The 21,940-nt window shown below is 39.1% G+C and overlaps 1 protein-coding gene across 1 annotated transcript in view; it reads right to left on the reverse strand.

The window, feature by feature from the left end:
- The window catches only part of Vps13D (vacuolar protein sorting 13D), a 328,982-nt gene that overhangs the window by 175,785 nt on the left and 131,257 nt on the right, over window positions 1-21,940 (reverse strand). The window contains exons 30-35 of the mRNA XM_070094401.1: window positions 21,501-21,831; window positions 18,107-18,285; window positions 11,585-11,750; window positions 10,461-10,713; window positions 8,742-8,922; window positions 1,066-1,236 (exon numbers count right to left, since the gene is read on the reverse strand). Coding sequence (XP_069950502.1) covers window positions 1,066-1,236; window positions 8,742-8,922; window positions 10,461-10,713; window positions 11,585-11,750; window positions 18,107-18,285; window positions 21,501-21,831 — 1,281 coding nt within the window. The remainder of the gene's footprint in view (window positions 1-1,065; window positions 1,237-8,741; window positions 8,923-10,460; window positions 10,714-11,584; window positions 11,751-18,106; window positions 18,286-21,500; window positions 21,832-21,940) is intronic.

A 21,940-nucleotide genomic window follows, 5' to 3' on the forward strand; every position in this document is an offset into this window, starting at 1 on the left:
ATCCTGCTTAAGGCAAAGAAATTAAAATAAAGACAAAATTGACTGACACACTTCTGAAAAGATGGTATTTTAATGAATGATGGTGGATGTGTTTTTTTCTTTGGGTCACCCTGCCTTGGTAGGGGGCAGCTGTTAAGTTTAAACAAAAATCTTTGTCAAAAACTACCAGTACACACTGATAAACACAATGCCTACATCTTTAAAAATTACCATCCGAGATGAGAAAGTCTCAAATGATAGTGTCTCATCCAGTACTCATTGTATTCAAGGAATTCGGTGCTCTCTGAGCCATAGAACAACTCCTTTGCACATTTTAACCCTTAAACCAACAGTTACAGTAATGGGTTTATACAGTGGGTTACCATGACCCTCAAACCTAACAATTATTGAGTTCATGTGGCCCTTAGGTTGTTGTGACCTTTAAACCTAAACTACATATAGCCAGATACAGATGGTGGCAAAAGTCTTTTCTCTTCCCTTCTTTGGATAAAGCCTGACTACCACCACCTTTCCCATTTCTCCAAAACCGCGAGTTTATTTTTCATCAATAATATGGAAACAGGGTATTTTCTATATTTTTTGAGGATTAAAATGGGAATACAGTATATTCAGTATATGGATTTTTTTATTACACTGACCATTTCCTTTCAAGGTAGGAAGATCCAAAGAAGGAATGGTTATCTACACAAAAGGAGGTGCAAAAAATTGTTGTTGTTCAGAGTTGTCTCACTTTGTGCCAGAGTTTATACTGTCTTTCCTGTATAAATCTGTAAATGCTGAATGTATACATCAGCTTTACATACATACATACAGCTTTATTTCCATTACATTTCTCTTTTTTTATCATATGTACTGATATCTTGCATTTGATTATTTGATGTATGATGGACTTATTTTAAATCAGTCAAGAAATCTAAAACTTTTTATTATTTTTTGGGAAGTTGTTAAAGTGAGCTACTATGAAATAACACACTACTAAAGATGGGGTTGCTAAGCTAACTTGTTCCCTAATGTATTCTTCGTTACTAAACAAAATTATACTTAGTACCGCTAAGCATCACTCACCTGGCTAATAGTTCCCTTAGAACCAGCCCAAAGAAACTTATTAGAGATGGTCAAGCTTCCAAGGTCAGCAACTAGAAGAGTTTCTGAAGAGCTGGACATAGGCAAGAATATCACAGGGGATCCAGCACTAATGTCTAGGGATACACGGGAACCTCGGCTATAGTCAGCCACCTATAAAAGAAAAAAGTAAGGTACCTGGTAAATTATGTAGATGACCAGTGTGTTGAGTATACCAGGTAAAGTGTACAGTAGGGTTATTATCGAAAGAATTAGAGGTAAGACAGAATGTAGGATTGCGGATGAACAAGGAGGTTTTAGAGTAGGTAGGGGATGTGTAGATCAAGTGTTTACATTGAAGCATATATGTGAACAGTATTTAGATAAAGGTAGGGAAGTTTTCATTGCATTTATGGATTTAGAAAAGGCATATAATAGAGTGGATAGGGGAGCAATGTGGCAGATGTTGCAAGTATATGGAATAGGTAGTAAGTTACTAAATGCTGTAAAGAGTTTTTATGAGGATAGTGAGGCTCAGGTTAGGGAGTGTAGAAGAGAGGGAGATTACTTCCTGGTAAAAGTAGGTCTTAGATAGGGATGTGTAATGTCACCATGGTTGTTTAATATATTTATAGATGGGGTTGTAAAAGAAGTAAATGCTAGGGTGTTGGGGAGAGGGGTGGGATTAAATTATGGGGAATCAAATACAAAATGGGAGTTGACACAGTTACTTTTTGCCGATGATACTGTGCTTACGGGTGATTCTAAAGAAAAGTTGCAAAGGTTAGTGGACGAATGTGGGAGGGTGTGTAAAGGAAGAAAGTTGAAAGTAAACATAGGTAAGAGTAAGGTGATAATGGTATCAAATTATTTAGATAAAGAAAAATTGGATATCACACTGGAGAGAAGGAGTATGGAAGGAGTGAATGTTTTCAGATATTTGGGAGTTGTGCCAGCGGATGGATTTGTGAAGGATGAGGTTAACCATAGAATTGATGAGGGGAAAAAAGGCGAGTGATGCATTGAGGTATATGTGGAGACAAAAAACGTTATCAATGGAGGCAAAGAAGGGAATGTATGAAAGTATAGTGGTACTGAAGAAGGCACATTCTCTCCTCTCTCTTCCTCCTCCACTCTGGTACTTTGCTATAAGCTTTTTCTTGAATTCTATTGTGTTTCTGTCCTTCTTTACCAAAGGGCTGGCACTAGGAGCTTTCTTTGGGCCCCATGGTGGCTTATTTAGCAGTTGCAAGCACAAAAAACAATGGACTATTATGAAATGAATCATATGAACCCGTGGGGTGATGGTCACTCGCCCATAAGTCATGCCACACTGACTCTCTGAATGTTGTGCGGGAGCCTTTGTGTATGCCCGGCTGCTCCCCGCCACACGGACGCTTCCCATACGATGGACGAATTGTGAGCCAAATCATGAACCGTGAGGCTTTATTTTGAGGAAAAAAGTTGCTGAAAGTTAAAATTCACGAAGCGCAAGGCTCACGAAACTCAGGGGTCCACTGTATTATTATTATTGCCACTGACATACCTTGTTCACTGAGTTTAATCATTTCTAACTTGGCATTTAAAGTAAGAGGCTTATGATTCTCCTTTTTATCACAACTACCCTTAGGTGCCATTGTAAACAAGAGTGAACAAATAAACGAGAGAGAATGAGTGAGATGCAGAAAATGTAAACTAACCGAGAGTGAACAGGTGGAGGGCAGTCAGACAAACATGTATTAATACCTGTATACTTGCTGTTGAAATGTGTTAATTTTGCACTATGAAAACGTTTGCAAAACATTTTCACCACAATATAAACAAGTTGCACTGTGTACAAGTTGTCTTCATGTTGGTGCAGTAGAATACATAACAGCAACACTCTCATTCTCATGAAAAACACCTTTTTGAGAGCGAGTGATACTATCTATCAGTGAAGGCATAAGAAAGGAATATTTTTCTACAGTTACCCCCAGTAACATTATACAGTTTCTCTGGTGGTGGTGGCAGTGGCAGTGGTGGTAGCAGAGAAAACATGTTACAGCAATTATTTTGAAAATGGTATAAAACACCGTTAAGTTGATGATTAAGACATGTGCAACAGTTGGGGCATGTAAATAAACGAGAATGATGCGTGAATGCTGTACGAGCATATCAGGAGTCATATAAAAAAATCTGGGTATAATCTGAAATGTCTGCATTAGTGAAGCATCGTAAAGCAAGGCCCTCCTGCAGAGCTTTCTGAATACTAAAATCTTCATCTTTATCTTTTATTCTACCCTGACACCACATGAGAGCTCTAAAGAACAAACTACATCACTGAAAATTTTTATATCCTTGGTTATCCCAAAATCAGATTCAAATTCAAATCCAAATTCAAATTTTTATTTCTTTGCATAGTTTACAATGTGTGATTGACATGTTATAAGGAGTCTATTTCCACGCATAGTTTACAATGTGTAATTACAAAACTGATTTGCTAAGTGAAAAGAAAGCCACTATCATGCCAAGGCATTTCAGGCAAACTAAACCTAATACTGTACAGAGTACTTAATACTAGACATATATAACATAGTTGGTTCAAATTGAACATTGTTTTTAATATATCAACAGAGGTAGTAGCGGTTTAGCAGCAAGTAATTAAATTAACAAGTAGTTGAATAACAAGTTACAGTATTATATTTTAGCACATTATACATAATGAGATTGAGACCAATTTAGTTCTGAAATAATCTTATAAAATTTGGCAATTTTTGGGTTGATGGTGGCAACAGTATATAGCGTTTGTAATGTTAGTTTCGGGAGATGAGGCGAGTTCTAAGTAGTGCCTTGAATTGGTGTGCAGGCAGGGGCCCCTTTGCATTTTCAGGCAATGAATTCCAGATCTCAGGGCCCTTTATATGCATTGCATTTTTACATAGGGAGAGATGGACACAAGGGATATCAAAGTGTTTGTATTATGGAAGTGCGTTCTATTGTAGTTCTCAAGGAGTTTGAGAGGAGGGTTTATATTGGCGAATAATGTTCTGTGTATGAAGTAGGCACAATAATGTAAGTGGAAATAAGTGTGGAAATAAGGAGAAGGTGTGGAGTTAATAAAAGTATTAGTCAGAGGGCTGAAGAGGGGTTGTTGAGGTGGTTTGGTTATTTAGAGAGAATGGATCAAAGTAGAATGACATGGAGAGCATTAAATCTGTAGGGGAAGGAAGGCAGGGTAGGGGTCATCCTCGAAAAGGTTGGAGGAAGGTGGTAATGGAGGTTTTGTGGGTGAGGGGCTTGGACTTCCAGCATGCGTGCATGAGCGTGTTACATAGGAGTGATTGGAGACGAATGGCATTTGGGACCTGACGAGCTGTTGGAGTGTGAGCAGGGTAATATTTAGTGAAGGGATTCAGGGAAACCAGTTACAGTGGACCCCCGCATACCGTTGGCATCACATAACGTTAAATCCGCATACCGATACATTTTATTGCTAAGATTTTGCCTCGCATACCACTAAAAAACCCGCTCAACACTATTCGTCTGAGACACGTCTAATGTGCGGCCTGAGCCAGCCTCACATGTTCCGCCGGTGGCATTGTTTACAAGCCAGCCTCCGCGGTAACATCCAAGCATACAATCATAACATTTCGTATTATTACAGCGTTTTTGGTGATTTTATCTGCAAAATAAGTGACCATGGGCCCCAAGAAAGCTTCTAGTGCCAACCCTGTGGTAAAAAGGGTGAGAAATATTATCGAAATACTGTGGTACCATGGTCAACTGCTGATGCTGCTGCTGCTGTAGCACTGTCATCTGCTGCTGCTGCTGTACCACCGTCAGCTGCTGCTGCTTCTGTAGTACCGTCTGCTGCTGCTGCTGCTGTAGTACCGTCTGCTGCTGCAGTAGCATCGTCTGCTGCTGCTGTAGCACTGTCAGCTGCTGCTGCTGCACTGTCAGCTGCTGCTGCACTGTCAGCTGCTGCTGCTGTAGCACCGTCAGCTGCTGCTGCTGCTGTACCACCGTCAGCTGCTGCTGCTGCTGTACCACCGTCAGCTGCTGCTGCTGCTGTACCACCGTCAGCTGCTGCTGCTGCTGTACCACCGTCAGCTGCTGCTGCTGCTGTACCACCGTCAGCTGCTGCTGCTGCTGTAGTACCGTCTGCTGCTGCTGCTGCTGTAGTACCGTCTGCTGCTGCTGCTGCTGTAGTACCGTCTGCTGCTGCTGTAGCATCATCTGCTGCTGCTGTAGCATCGTCTGCTGCTGCTGTAGCACTGTCAGCTGCTGCTGCACTGTCAGCTGCTGCTGCTGCTGTAGCACTGTCAGCTGCTGCTGCTGCTGTAGCACTGTCAGCTGCTGCTGCTGCTGTACCACCATCAGCTGCTGCTGCTGCTGTAGTACCGTCTGCTGCTGCTGTAGCATCGTCTGCTGCTGCTGTAGCAATGTCAGCTGCTGCTGTAGCACTGTCAGCTGCTGCTGCTGTAGCACCGTTGTTGGTGTGGCTTATTGAGAATACCAAGAAACAATTAACCCCAGAGGGTTAGCCACCCAGGATAACCCAAAAAAGTCAGTGTCATCGAAGACTGTCTAACTTATTTCCATTGGGGTCCTTAATCTTGTCTCCCAGGATGCAACCCACACCAGTCGACTAACACCCAGGTGAACAGGGAAAAAAGCCTGGAACTAGTGCTCATATTGGCGAATTTAAAGCCAGCAAAGGTTGGTTTGAGAAATTTAAGAATTGTAGTGGCATACACAGTGTGATAAGGTCTGTTCTGGAAGAAAATGCCAAACAGGACCTACAGTACTCAGGAGGAAAAGGCACTCCCAGGACACAGTGTCTCATCAGTCATTGCTGCATCTTCAATAAAGGTGTCATTTATTCTTCATTTAGTAGAGTAGTAAATGCACAATATATATTGTGCATGTACTACTCTACTATTGTGCATGTATCCTTCTCTTTGTGTGTAGGAAAATGTATATTTCATGTGGTAAAAAATTTTTTTCATACTTTTGGGTGTCTTGCACGGATTAATTTGATTTCCATTATTTCTTATGGGGAAAATTCATTCGCATAACAATAATTTCGCATAACAATGAGCTCTCAGGAACAGATTAATATCGTTATGTGGGGGTCCACTGTATTTTTATATAGCTGGACTTGAGTCCTGGAAATGGGAAGTACAATGCCTGCACTTTAAAGGAGGGGTTTGGGATATTGGCAGTTTGGAGGGATATGTTGTGTATCTTTATATGATGATGAAAGTATTTTCTTTTTGGGGATTTTCTTTCTTTCTGGGTCACCCTGCTTTGGTGGGAGACAGCCGACTTGTTAAAAAAAAAAAACTGTGTATGTTAAGCAGGTTAAGCTCTTAAATAGCGGTGGGGTGTGTTGCCTGGTGCAGGAGTTTGTAGTCATTCTCACAGCAGCTTTCTGTTGTATAATTAAAGGTTTAAGGTGATTTGCTATGGTTGAACCCCCATGCACAAATTCCATAGGTGAGGTAAGGGTAGATGAGAGTGTGGTAAAGAGCAAGAAGTGCCTTTGGGGTACATAGTACTGTATCTAAGAGAGGATGCCTACTGTTTTGGAAATTTTTTTGGAAATATACTATATTTTTTTTTTTTCAACAAGTCGGCCGTCTCCCACCGAGGCAGGGTGACCCAAAAAGAAAGAAAATCCCCAAAAAGAAAATATTTTCATCATCATTCAACACTTTCACCTCACTCATACATAATCATTGTTTTTGCAGAGGTGCCCAGAATACAACAGTTTAAAAGTATATACGTATAAAAATACACAATATATCCCTCCAAAATGCCAAACATCCCAAACCCCTCCTTTAGAGTGCAGGCATTGTACTTCCCATTTCCAGAACTCAAGTCCAGTTATATAAAATAACCGGTTTCCCTGAATCACTTCACTAAATATTACCCTGCTCACACTCCAACAGCTCATCAGGTCCCAAATACCATTTGTCTCCATTCACTCCTATCTAACACGCTCATGCACGCTTGCTGGAAGTCCAAACCCCTCGCCCACAACACCTCCTTTACCCCCTCCCTCCAACCTTTTCGAGGACGACCCCTACCCCGCCTTCCTTCCCCTACAGATTTGTACGCTCTCCATGTCATTCTACTTTGATCCATTCTCTCTAAATGACCAAACCACCTCAACGAACCCTCTTCAGCCCTCTGACTAATACTTTTATTAACTCCACACCTATATGTGGGTGTGAAATTTAAGAGAGCTGTCAATGTGGAGCCCTAGAAATTTTCTGTCAGTGCATCTTGAAATGGAGGAACCATTTATTGATATGTTTAGCTGAATATTTGCAGCTCTGTTACCAAACAGTATGTAGTAGGTTTTGTCAATATTGAGAGTAAGTTTGTTGGCTGTCATCCAAAAGGATATTTTTAGCAGCTAATCGAGCGAGTGTCCTCTGATTCCATAATGTTCAAGTTTTAGGTGCAAGAGATTGTGGTCAACCTTATCAAATGCTTTCCGTAGGTCTATGAAGAGGCCCAGTAGAATTTCCTTTTTTTCCAGCGCCACATATAGTAGCTCGAGAATATGTATAATTGTATCATTTGTGCTTTTGCTTGGCCTAAATCCAAACTCGTAGGGGTTAAGTATGTTGTGGGATACAAGGTAGGAGTAAACTTGTTTGTGTATTATTTTTTTGAAAATTTTAGATAGGAGGGGTAGGTTTGATATAGGTCTATAGTTATTTAAATCAGTTGGATCACCTCCTTTGTGGACTGGTGTAACTCTTGCTGTCTTGAGTAGGGATAGGAAGGTTGAAGATTCAGTGGACTTGTTAAAAAGTGTTGAATGTGCCATTAGCATGTCTGAGCAACATTTATGGTTTACAAGCAATTTACTAAGAAGGTACAATTAAAGAGAAATATACATAGAAAAGAAGGTGTATCAATATTGAATCAAATTATTTAGCAAAGTAAATTGAGTGCAAGGTGTTTAAGTAATATGCAAATTAATGACAATGTTCATTTCACTTCAAACGAGTTAATTAATGGCTTTGACAGCCTTTATCATCATACATCCTTTTTAAGTTTACTATTTTTGCATAAAAGTTGGTAATACTGCACATTTTCTCACCCCATAAGATTAAGAACATTGCATGGCTGATTTTATTATTATTATTATTATTATTATCACACTGGCCGATTCCCACCAAGGCAGGGTGGCCCGAAAAAGAAAAACTTTCACCATCATTCACTCCATCACTGATCACTGTCTTGCCAGAAGGGTGCTTTACACTACAGTTTTTGAACTGCAACATTAACACCCCTCCTTCAGAGTGCAGACACTGTACTTCTCATCTCCAGGACTCAAGTCCAGCCTGCTGGTTTCCCTGAACCCCTTCATAAATGTTACTTTGCTCACACTCCAACAGCACGTCAAGTATTAAAAACCATTTGTCTCCATTCACTCCTATCAAACACGCTCACGCATGCCTGCTGGAAGTCCAAGCCCCTCGCACACAAAACCTCCTTTACCCCCTCCCTCCAACCTTTCCTAGGCCGACCCCTACCCCGCCTTCCTTCCACTACAGACTGATACACTCTTGAAGTCACTCTGTTTCGCTCCATTCTCTCTACATGTCCGAACCACCTCAATAACCCTTCCTCAGCCCTCTGGACAACAGTTTTATTATATAAGAAGTAAATTTACTGACCTTTAGGCCAGCACTTGTGGCTCTCCATCTTGATACAATGTCCCTCAACTGGTTAAATTGTTGCACAAACTGTGTTAACTCAAATGCGAAGCGCTGAGTATGTGTGTACATCACTGATGACATCTTCAGCTTCACTCGAATATCACATTCACGTTGTATGTCGGGATCCTCATGTCCATATCTGTTGAGATAGTATTAAGTAAACCCTCAATTTAACGAGGATGAGACAGTGGCTGGTGACGGCAAGTGTGGAAGACAGATGAGATTGATCTGCCATGACCATAGCAATAGTAAACAATTCTGTAACTAATGAACTTTGTTCACTGTTTCTCAGTTAACTCATCCATCAAATTTTGTCACAAATTTCCAAAATCTGTTAAATCAAGGTCCATTAAATTGAGGGTTTATTTTCCAAAAGTATTCTTACTTCGATTCCAAGAAAAGTTACAAGGAAAATCCCCAAATTACTTTTATTTAATACAGTATTAACCCTTTGACTGTTTTCGACGTATAAATATGTCTTACGAGCCAATGTTTCTGACGTATATATACTCAATAATTCTAGCGGCTTCAAATCAAGTGGGAGAAAGCTGGTGAGAGAATGGGTCTGTGTGGTCAGTGTGCACCACATAAAAAAAATCCTGCAGCACACATTGCGTAATGAGAAAAAAAAACTCTGATCGTTTTTTTGGAATAAAACGCCGACTTTGAGATGTATTTTCGTATAGTATTTATCGTTGTATTCGCGTTTTCATGGTCTTAGGTGATAAAATGGAAAACATATTACAGAAATAGAGATGATTTTCATTACTTTGACGATGAAAACGACCTTGAAACTGAGCTCAAAGTAGCGGAAATGTTCGATTTTTACCAATGTTCAGGAGTAAATAAATCACACCACGCGTCCAATACACGTCAACTGGGGAGTCTAATATTCTTTCACTAGTGCACTGATATTATTTATACCATTTTTACAATAATGCAGTAGTCTGCATAACAGTAAATTTTGTATTTTTTTGTATGAATAAAAAATCAAAATAGAAAGCAATAATAATATAAGAGGGGCCTAGAGATGTGACTAATGAACAGAGCATATGTTATTCAGTGCCACAAATGTCTACCTTGTTTATTCTGGACCCTATTTTGAAATTGGCATCTTTTTTAGTTTGTGTGAAATTGGCCAAATTGCCAATTTCTGACCACCATATTGGGTAGTCCAAATTAGTAAATGGGAGGCTTCTTGTACTCAGCTGATAGATAAAATGGAGTTCTAAATAAATAGCTATGAGTTTGGTCAACTGGAACAATGGAATTGGCTGAAAATAGGGCTCAACGTCGGCGAAATCGCCGATACGCATATGTCGCCGAGACCGCTAAATTCGCGGGAGCATAATTCCATGAGTTTTCAACCAAATTTCGAACTTTTGGTGTCATTACCATCGGGAAAAGATTCTCTATCATTTCATAAGAAATTTTTTTTTTTTTTTCAAAAATTGAGCGACATAGAATGACAGTTTCAGAGAGGGGCCTGAAACAGTCAAAGGGTTAATAAGTCTTGAACTTCCAAATAAGTTGATAGACTTCTATGAATAGCAGATGCTGAGAACTTTATTAAAGTAACCAGAGAACAGGTGGGCACAGTGACAAGTCTATGTTACCTTAGCTCTTAATTTATTTTTAAAGGGTTAGGCCTGATAAACAAGAAAAAGTTTCTCTTACCTAAATATCTGGAAAGTCATTGCTTCATTTCCAGCAGTAATAAATTTCTCACGGTATAAGTCCCCATGATTTGTTAGATCAATGAGAGAGAGCGATCCTAAGCGACCTGTAAGTGTCAGATTACCCTCTGATCCAACTGACCGGACCAGGACCTGAGAGATATTTGCACGTGCCAGTTCACAGTCAGTCTTGTTGAGGATGAGAGTCAGTGAGTGCACTTTTATCTCCATGATAGTATTCAGCTCTTCTGCAACTGTATTTAATTAGAAACAAATTATATCATCTCAACATGTATAAAAATTCAGAAAACTTTAAAAATATGACAGAAATAACAAAAACAATCATTGAACTTGCAGAAAATATAGTACAAGTTTGGTTTTATTTTTTAAAGAAATACTACCATACTGCAAAGATGACAGTATACAGATTTTGGGTAGAACTAAAACAAAAACATTAATTTTAAACTTATACAATGTTAGGATTACTTTTTTTTCAACAAGTCAGCTGTCTCCCACCAAGGCAAGGTGACCCAAAAAGAAAGAAAATCCCCAAAAAGAAAATACTTCCATCATTATTCAATACTTTCACCTCACTCATACATAATCACTGTTTTTCCAGAGGTGCCCAGAATACAACAGTTTAGAAGCATATACATATAAAGATACACAACATAACCCCCCAAACTGCCAATATCCCAAACCCCTCCTTTAAAGTGCAGGTATTGTACTTCCCATTTCCAGTACTCAAGTCCGGCTATATAATAATGTTTGAAGTCTACGGATCCAGAGTAAACTTCAGACTTCTCTCTCTCTACCCTTATGGGTACCCTAGTTTACTTTACCTCTAATCATAATACCATCTCTAGGCTTGTGTCTTCCTCAGAGGATTCTGGGGAAGTTACTGAATTACACAAACCATAGAAAGCAAAACAACCACAGAGGAAGTTGAATGACAGATCTTGGCCTTTTGTGTTGTAATCAATGCATCATTGGGAGCTTGCAATGTTGCAAACATAGAGCAGGAAATCCAGGAAGGTCTGTTCATGTGAATGGCTCTCCCAAGGAGAGTCATTCACATGAATGGCCATTGTGTTGAAAAAATATTTAGTTAGGCATAAAACTTACCTTTAGGAACAAACATCTTGGAAGTGTCTGGAGAACTCTGTCCACTAGTTTGATTGAGAACACTGTCCTCTAGCTCAGTACTGAAGAAATCAAGCACCATGACCCATGATGAGATATTGATGACTGTATTAAGACTGTTGAAGTCAACATCAATGAATCTGTTCGTCTGTAAAAGGAAAGAAATATAAATTTAGCATATTACCTTAAATCACTTTAACCCTTTCACTAACAAGATCCCTGATCCTGAACTCACTCTCAGTGTCGAAGAATTTTAAAAAAACAAAAAAAAAAAAAAATAATTTTTTCTTATGAAATGATAGAGAATCTTTTCTCGATGGTAATGACACCAAAAGTACAAAATCTGATGGAAAACTTACGGAATTATGCTCTCACGATGTTAGCGGTCTCAGTGATATATATGCATCGGCGATTTTGCCCACTTTGAGCCCTATTTTCAGCCAATTCCATTATGCCAGTCAACCAAACTCATAGCTATTTCTTTAGAACTCCATTTGTTCTATCGATTGAGTACAAGAAACTGCCCATTTACTGATTTCAACTACCCAGTAAAGTGGTCAGAAATTGGCTATTTGGCCAATTTCACACAAATTTCAAAAGATGTCAATTTCAAAAGGGTCTAGAATAAATAATGCAGACATTCCAGGCACTAAAATAACATTTTCTCTGTTCATTAGTCACATCTCCAGGCCCCTCTTATATTACTCTTGCTTTCCATTTTGAATTTTTATTCACACAAAAAATAGAAGATTTACTGTTATGAAGACTGGTGCATTATTGTATAATTGTATAAATAATGTCAACCCACTTGTGACCACATATTAGACTGGCCAGTTGGACACATATTGGACGGTGCCGTCATTTGTTTACTCTTGAACATCAGCAAAAACTGAACATTTCCGCTACTTTGAGCTGAATTTCAAGGTACTTTTCATCAGGAAACCAATCAAAATCATCTCTATTTCTGTAATAGAGATATATAAATAATATCAGGGCGCTTGTGAAAGAATATTAGACTCGCCAGTTGGCGTGTACTAGGCATGTGGTGTGATTTGTTTACTCCTGAACATCGGCAAAAATCAAAATCGAGAGGTGGTTTGGTCATTTAGAGAGAATGGATCAAAGTAGAATGACATGGAAAGCATATAAATCTATAGGGGAAGGAAGGCGGGGTAGGGGTCGTCCTCGAAAGGGTTGGAGAGAGGGGGTAAAGGAGGTTTTGTGGGTAAGGGGCTTGGACTTCCAGCAAGCGTGCGTGAGCGTGTTAGATAGGAGTGAATGGAGACGAATGGTACTTGGGACCTGACGATCTGTTGGAGTGTGAGCAGGGTAATATTTAGTGAAGGGATTCAGGGAAACCGGTTATTTTCATATAGTCGGACTTGAGTCCTGGAAATGGGAAGTACAATGCCTGCACTTTAAAGGAGGGGTTTGGGATATTGGCAGTTTGGAGGGATATGTTGTGTATCTTTATATGTGTATGCTTCTAGACTGTTGTATTCTGAGCACCTCTGCAAAAACAGTGATAATGTGCGAGTGTGGTGAAAGTGTTGAATGATGATGAAAGTATTTTCTTTTTGGGGATTTTCTTTCTTTTTTGGGTCACCCTGCCTCGGTGGGAGACGGCCGACTTGTTGAAAAAAAAAAAAAAAATATATATAATATATATATATATATATATTTTTTTTTTTTTTTTTTTTTTTTCAACAAGTCGGCCGTCTCCCACCGAGGCAGGGTGACCCAAAAAAGAAAGAAAATCCCCAAAAAGAAAATACTTTCATCATCATTCAACACTTTCACCACACTCGCACATTATCACTGTTTTTGCAGAGGTGCTCAGAATACAACAGTCAAGAAGCATAAACATATAAAGATACACAACATATCCCTCCAAACTGCCAATATCCCAAACCCCTCCTTTAAAGTGCAGGCATTGTACTTCCCATTTCCAGGACTCAAGTCCGACTATATGAAAATAACCGGTTTCCCTGAATCCCTTCACTAAATATTACCCTGCTCACACTCCAACAGATCGTCAGGTCCCAAGTACCATTCGTCTCCATTCACTCCTATCTAACACGCTCACGCACGCTTGCTGGAAGTCCAAGCCCCTTACCCACAAAACCTCCTTTACCCCTTCTCTCCAACCCTTTCGAGGACGACCCCTACCCCGCCTGCCTTCCCCTATAGATTTATATGCTTTCCATGTCATTCTACTGTGATCCATTCTCTCTAAATGACCAAACCACCTCAACAACCCCTCTTCTGCCCTCTGACTAATACTTTTATTAACTCCACACCTTCTCCTAATTTCCACACTCCGAATTTTCTGCATAATATTTACACCACACATTGCCCTTAAACAGGACATCTCCGCTGCCTCCAACCGTCTCCTCGCTGCTGCATTTACCACCCAAGCTTCACACCCATATAAGAGTGTTGGTACTACTATACTTTCATACATTCCCTTCTTTGCCTCCATAGATAACGTTTTTTTGACTCCACATATACCTCAACGCACCACTCACCTTTTTTCCCTCATCAATTCTATGATTAACCTCATCCTTCATAAATCCATCCGCCGACACGTCAACTCCCAAGTATCTGAAAACATTCACTTCTTCCATACTCCTCCTCCCCAATTTGATATCCAATTTTTCTTTATCTAAATCATTTGACACCCTCATCACCTTACTCTTTTCTATGTTCACTTTCAACTTTCTACCTTTACACACATTCCCAAACTCATCCACTAACCTTTGCAATTTTTCTTTAGAATCTCCCATAAGCACAGTATCATCAGCAAAAAGTAACTGTGTCAATTCCCATTTTGAATTTGATTCCCCATAATTTAATCCCACCCCTCTCCCAAACACCCTAGCATTTACTTCCTTTACAACCCCATCTATAAATATATTAAACAACCATGGTGACATTACACATCCCTGTCTAAGACCTACTTTTACCGGGAAGTAGTCTCCCTCTCTTCTACACACCCTAACCTGAGCCTCACTATCCTCATAAAAACTCTTTACAGCATTTAATAACTTACCACCTATTCCATATACTTGCAACATCTGCCACATTGCTCCTCTATCCACTCTATCATATGCCTTTTCTAAATCCATAAATGCAATAAAAACTTCCCTATCTTTATCTAAATACTGTTCACATATATGCTTCAATGTAAACACCTGATCTACACATCCCCTACCCACTCTAAAACCTCCTTGCTCATCCGCAATCCTACATTCTGTCTTACCTCTAATTCTTTCAATTATAACCCTACCGTACACTTTTCCTGGTATACTCAGTAAGCTTATTCCTCTATAATTTTTACAGTCTCTTTTGTCCCCTTTCCCTTTATATAAAGGGACTATACATGCTCTCTGCCAATCCCTAGGTACCTTCCCCTCTTTCATACATTTATTAAACAAAAGTACCAACCACTCCAACACTATATCCCCCCCCTGCTTTTAACATTTCTATCATGATCCCATCAGTTCCAGCTGCTTTACCCCCTTTCATTTTACGTAATGCCTCACGTACCTCCCCCACACTTACATTCTGCTCTTCTTCACTCCTAAAAGATGGTATACCTCCCTGACCAGTGCATGAAATTACTGCCTCTGTTTCTTCCTTAACATTTAAAAGTTCCTCAAAATATTCTCGCCATCTACCCAATACCTCCATCTCCCCATCTACTAACTCCCCTACTCTGTTTTTAACTGACAAATCCATATTTTCCCTAGGCTTTCTTAACTTGTTTAACTCACTCCAAAATTTTTTCTTATTTTCATTAAAATTTCTTGACAGTGCCTCTCCCACTCTATCATCTGCTCTCCTTTTGCACTCTCTCACCACTCTCTTTACCTTTCTTTTACTCTCCATATACTCTGCTCTTCTTATAACACTTCTGCTTTGTAAAAACCTCTCATAAGCTACCTTTTTCTCTTTTATCACACCCTTTACTTCATCATTCCACCAATCACTCCTCTTTCCTCCTGCCCCCACCCTCCTATAACCACAAACTTCTGCCCCACATTCTAATACTGCATTTTTAAAACTATTCCAACCCTCTTCAACCCCCCCACTACTCATCTTTGCACTAGCCCACCTTTCTGCCAATAGTCGCTTATATCTCACCCGAACTTCCTCCTCCCTTAGTTTATACACTTTCACCTCCCTCTTACTTGTTGTTGCCACCTTCCTGTTTTCCCATCTACCTCTTACTCTAACTGTAGCTACAACTAAATAATGATCCGATATATCAGTTGCCCCTCTATAAACATGTACATCCTGGAGCCTACCCATCAACCTTTTATCCACCAATACATAATCTAATAAACTACTTTCATTACGTGCTACATCATACCTTGTATATTTATTTAATCTCTTTTTCATAAAATATGTATTACTTATTACCAAATTTCTTTCTACACATAGCTCAATTAAAGGCTCCCCATTTACATTTACCCCTGGCACCCCAAATTTACCTACTACTCCCTCCATAACATTTTTACCCACTTTAGCATTAAAATCCCCAACCACCATTACTCTCACACTTGATTCAAAACTCCCCACGCATTCACTCAACATTTCCCAAAATCTCTCTCTCTCCTCTACACTTCTCTCTTCTCCAGGTGCATACACGCTTATTATAACCCACTTTTCACATCCAATCTTTATTTTACTCCACATAATCCTTGAATTAATACATTTATAGTCCCTCTTTTCCTGCCATAGCTTATCCTTCAACATTATTGCTACTCCTTCTTTAGCTCTAACTCTATTTGAAACCCCTGACCTAATCCCATTTATTCCTCTCCACTGAAACTCTCCCACCCCCTTCAGCTTTGTTTCACTTAAAGCCAGGACATCCAGCTTCTTCTCATTCATAACATCCACAATCATCTCTTTCTTATCATCTGCACAACATCCACGCACATTCAGACTTCCCACTTTGACAATTTTCTTCTTCTTATTCTTTTTAGTAATCTTTACAGGAAAAGGGGTTACTAGCCCATTGTTCCCGGCATTTTAGTTGACTTTTACAACACGCATGGCTTACGGAGGAAAGATTCTTATTCCACTTCCCCATGGATATAAAAGGAAAATTAATAAGACCAAGAACTATTAAGATAAAATCAAAGAAAACTCAGATGAGTGTGTATAAATAAATGTGTACATGTATGTGTAGTGTGACCTAAGTGTAAGTAGAAGTAGCAAGACATGCCTGTAATCTTGCATATTTATGAGACAGACAAAAGACATCAGCAATCCTACCATCATGTAAAACAATCACAGGCTTCGTTTTACACTCACTTGGCAGGACGGTAGTACCTCCCTGGGTGGTTGCTGTCTACCAACCTACTACCAACATATATATATATATATATATATATATATATATATATATATATATATATACACACACACACACACACACACACACACACACACACACACATCCATCTGGGTTTTCTTCTATTTTTTTAATAGTTTTTGTTCATTATTTCTTATCTCCATGGGGAAGTGGAAAAGAATTCTTCTTTCATGAGCCATACATGTCGTAAGAGGCAACTAAAATGCTGGGAACAAGGGGCTAGTGACCCCTTCTCCTGTATAAATTTCTGACTTTAAAAAGAAAAACTTTCAACCCAAAAAAGAAAAGCTTTCGTTTTTCTTTTTGGGTGGGATACGACCGGTTTGTTTAAAACAAAATTTCTAAACCAGAGTACAGACCCTCAATATAACAAGTTGAAGTGGATCATATTTTTTATTATTTACTTAAACATTTGGCATTTAAGATACCTTAACCAGACTGACTGACCATATACTTATATTACAAAACTACTTTCCTTAATTAACCACTAGTCTCACAAAAATGAGTTACCAGAAACTCTTTCATTCACTTAATTTTTTATTTCCTAAACTTTTAATTTTACTTTTTGTTTTTTTTGAGGCTCTAGCTATATTTTCTTTACTTGGAGTAGCCATTAAGACTTTATTCTTCTGTTTACACCCTCTTTTTTTACTTTATTTTTATTATGTCATTGTTAATGAAATTAGTGATATTTACAAATGCTGTTTTATTGTTACAATTTTGTAGGAGCTCAATACTAGCAATCCTACCAGTGCAAAATGTTTAACAGGCTTCCATTATGCAATAACATGACAGGACAGAAATGTACAATACCTCCCTTTTATTTCCTTCAAGGTGGTAAAGCAAACCTCATTGTAAAATTAAAAGGGAGCAACAAGTGGCAGTTGTGGTGGATAGACAAAATGGTTTTACAGTGATCATAATTATAGTGAGTAATTCTGTAACCAACAGACTTTGACCATTGTTTCCAAATCAACTGATCTAGCAGATTTTGCCCCATATTTCTGAAGCCCATTAATTTGAGGTTCATTAAATTGAGAAGTTTAGTGTATTCCTATAGTCAGTCAAGAGTATCCATTTTAGCTTTGAAAGCTCAGCATTACTAAAACCATACTTACCCCATCATATTTACTGTGAAATTCTGGGCATCTCTTGTCTACATTTAATATCGTAATTTTGACAAGAGTAGAGGAAGGCTCGAGTGGAAACTGAGGTCCTTCTCGTGGAGTTGGTGAGGGCGGTGGAGTACAAGGACTCTTAGTACATGTGATATTGCATGTGGCTTCACTGGAGAGATCTACAGGGAACACAGATCAAATTTATTGCAAGGAGGAAAACTAATAAACTTATATTTGTATAATTCTATTTTCAAAATAAAAGTTGTAATTTATGAAACAGGGAATGTATATTGAACATGGACAGAAAGATATACAGTGGAACCTCAGTTTTCATCATTAATTCATTCCAGAAAGTCTGACAAAAACCGAATTCGACGAAAACTGAAGCAATATTTCCCATAAGAAATAATGTAAATCCAATTAATCCGTTCCTGACACCCAAAAGTATTAACAAAAAATACATTTTATAAAGAATAGCTATAGTTTTACATACAGAAAACAATGAGAAATAAATATAAAGGACTAATGACATGGGTAAATGAACATTTAACATCACTTTCATCTTTATTGAAGACTCTTGTTGACGTATGGAAGACGGCGAGGAGGGGAGAGGGAGGAGAGGTTATCTCTATTACCATCACTTCCACGAGGCTCTACCACAATCACTACCACCATCTACCACCACCACAACCACTACCATCCTCTACCACCATCACAACCACTACCACCCTCTATCACCATCACTACCACTCTCTACCACCATCACTACCACTCTCTACCACCATCACTACCACCCTCTACCACCATCACTACCACCCTCTACTGCCATCACTACCACCCTCTACTACCATCACTACCACCCTCTACTACCATCACTACCACCCTCTACTGCCATCACTACCACCCTCTACTGCCATCACTACCACCCTCTACCACCATCACTACCACCATCACTACCACCCCCTACCGACGAGAAACAAAGCCAGACTGACTCATGTGTGGGATGCTTTGTGTGGGCACGGGCAGACACGTTTGGTACGGTGGACCACTGTCAACATGACGAAATCTTAGGTGATGAATGAAAACTGGGACAAAATTTTGAAGAAGTCATCGAAAACCAAATTAGACGAAAACCAAGGTAAACGAAAACTGAAGTTAAACTGTATTGTAATAAACAGGTAATGGATTGAATACATTAAGGTGACCGAAGAAGCCATAACCATCCCCTACTTACCACAATGCATGTACTTTATACACAAAAAAAAAAAGTTAAACATACTGAAACTAGAGATCAATAAAGCCCCAAAGCAATATGCTACAATTTATATTTCCAGGAATAAACTATACTCCAAATAAATATTACTCTATACAGTAATATCAAAATACATTACATACAAGTATCTAGTTTTTGGGTTATTACTGAAAGAATTAGAGGTAAGAGAGAATGTAGGATTGTGGATGAGCAAGGAGGTTTTAGAGTGGCTAGGGGATGTATAGATCAAGTGTTTACATTGAAGCATATATGTGAACAGTATTTAGATAAAGGTAGGGAAGGTTTCATTGCATTTACAGATTTAGAAAAGGCATATGATAGTGGATAAAGGAGCAATGTGGAAGATGTTGCAAGTAGTATATGGAATAGGTAGTAAGTTATTAAATGCTGTAAAGAGTTTTTATGAGGATAGTGAGGCTCAGGTTAGGGTGTGGAGAAGAGAGGGAGACTACATCCCGGTAAAATGTGTAATGTCACCATGGTTGTTTAATATATTTATAGATGGGGTTGTAAAAGAAGTAAATGCTAGGGTGTTGGGAAGACGGGTGGGATTAAATTATGGGGAATCAAATACAAAATGGGAATTGACACAGTTACTTTTTGTTGATGATACTGTGCTTATGGGAGATTCTAAAGAAAAGTTGCAAAGGTTAGTGGATGAGTTTGGGAGGGTGTGTAAAGGTAGAAAGTTGAAAGTGAACATAGAAGAGAATAAGGTGATGAGGGTATCAAATGATTTAGATGAAGAAAAATTGGATATCAAATTGGAGAGAAGGAGTATGGAAGAAGTGAATGTTTTCAGATATTTGGGAGTTGACGTGTCAGCAGATGGATTTATGAAGGATGAGGTTAACCACAGAATTGATGAAGAAAAAAAGGTGAGTGGTGCATTGAGGTATATGTGGAGACAAAAAACGTTATCTATGGAGGCAAAAAAGGGAATGCATGAAAGTATAGTGGTACCAACACTCTTATATGGGCATGAAGCTTGGGTTGTAAATGCTGCAGCAAGGAGGCGGTGGAGATGTCCTGTCTAAGGGCAATGTGTGGTGTAAATATTATGCAGAGAATTCAGAGTGTGGAAATTAGAAGGTGTTGAGTTACTAAAAGTATTAGTCAGAGGGCTGAAAAGGAGTTGTTGAGGTGGTTTGGTCGTTTAGAGAGAATAGATCAAAGTAGAATGACATGGAGAGCGTATAAATCTGTAGGGGAAGGAAGGTGGGGTAGGGGTCATCCTCGAAAAGGTTGGAGGGAGGGGGTTAAAGGAGGTTTTGTGGGAGAGGGGCTTGGACTTCCAGCAAGTGTATGTGAGCGTGTTAGATACGAGTGAATGGAGACGAATGGTATTTGGGACCTGAAGAGCTGTTGAAGTGTGAGTAGAGTAATATTTAGTGAAGGGATTCAGGGAAACTGGTTATTTTTATACAGCCGAACTTGAGTACTGGAAATGAGAAGTACAATGCCTGCACTTTAAAGGAGGGGTATGGGATATTGGCAGTTTGGAGGGATACGTTATATATCTTTATACGTATATGCGTCTAAACTGTTGTATTCTGGGCACCTCTGCAAAAACAGTGATTATGTATGAGTGAGGTGAAAGTGTTGAATGATGATGAAAGTATTTTCTTTTTGGGGATTTTCTTTCTCTTTGGGTCACCCTGCCTCGGTGGGAGACGGCCGACTTGTTGAAAAAAAATCTAGTTTTTATTATTATTAATGATTACTATTATTAATATTTTATTGTTTTATTAGCACACTGGCCATTTCCCACTGAAGCAGAGTAACCCAAAAAAGAAGAAACACTTTCATCATCATTCATTCCATCACTGTCTTGCCAGAGGTGCACCTACAGTTCAGAAACTGCAACATATCTCCGCTCCTCTTCAGAGTGCACTGTTATCTCCCATCTCCAGGACTCACATCCAGCTAACCAGTTTCCCTGAATCCCTTCATAATATATTACCCTGCTCACACTCCAACAGCTCATCAGGTCCCAAAAACCATTCGTCTCTGTTCACTCCTATCTAACATGCTCACACATGCCAGCTACATGCCCAAGCCCTTTGCACATAAAACCTCTTTTACTCCCTCTATAATTAAAAATTAAAAATCAAGGCTTACCTCTCATAATTCTTTTTTGAGTAAAGGCAGGCTTTTGCAAAGCTTTAAAGAAAGGTTTCTCCATTTTCAGCTCACTGGGCAATGATGAGGCACCTAGATTAGCAGGATGATGATGCCAAAATTCTGGACACGATGTAGAAATATAGTGCGAGACATTGTGCTCATGGAAGAAGTGACTGTGTGAGTGGTATGTGGGGTAAAGGTTCGAGTACTTGGGATGAGCATCTGATGCAGAGTCCTGTGATGCTGTGTCAGATTTCATGAGAAATCTATGCTGTGGACTTGTATCAGACTGCTGCAGATCTTCCATCATTAGTGACCGAAGAGTTACCTGAAGAACAGAATAGAACATACACTCTCTCTGAATGCAACTTTAATACAAAATATATAAAGTGCGATGGATGAAAAAATTTATTACTTCATGTAATTAGATTAAATCT

Source organism: Cherax quadricarinatus, chromosome 46 (assembly GCF_038502225.1).
Source record: "Cherax quadricarinatus isolate ZL_2023a chromosome 46, ASM3850222v1, whole genome shotgun sequence".
Classification (NCBI taxonomy): domain Eukaryota; kingdom Metazoa; phylum Arthropoda; class Malacostraca; order Decapoda; family Parastacidae; genus Cherax; species Cherax quadricarinatus.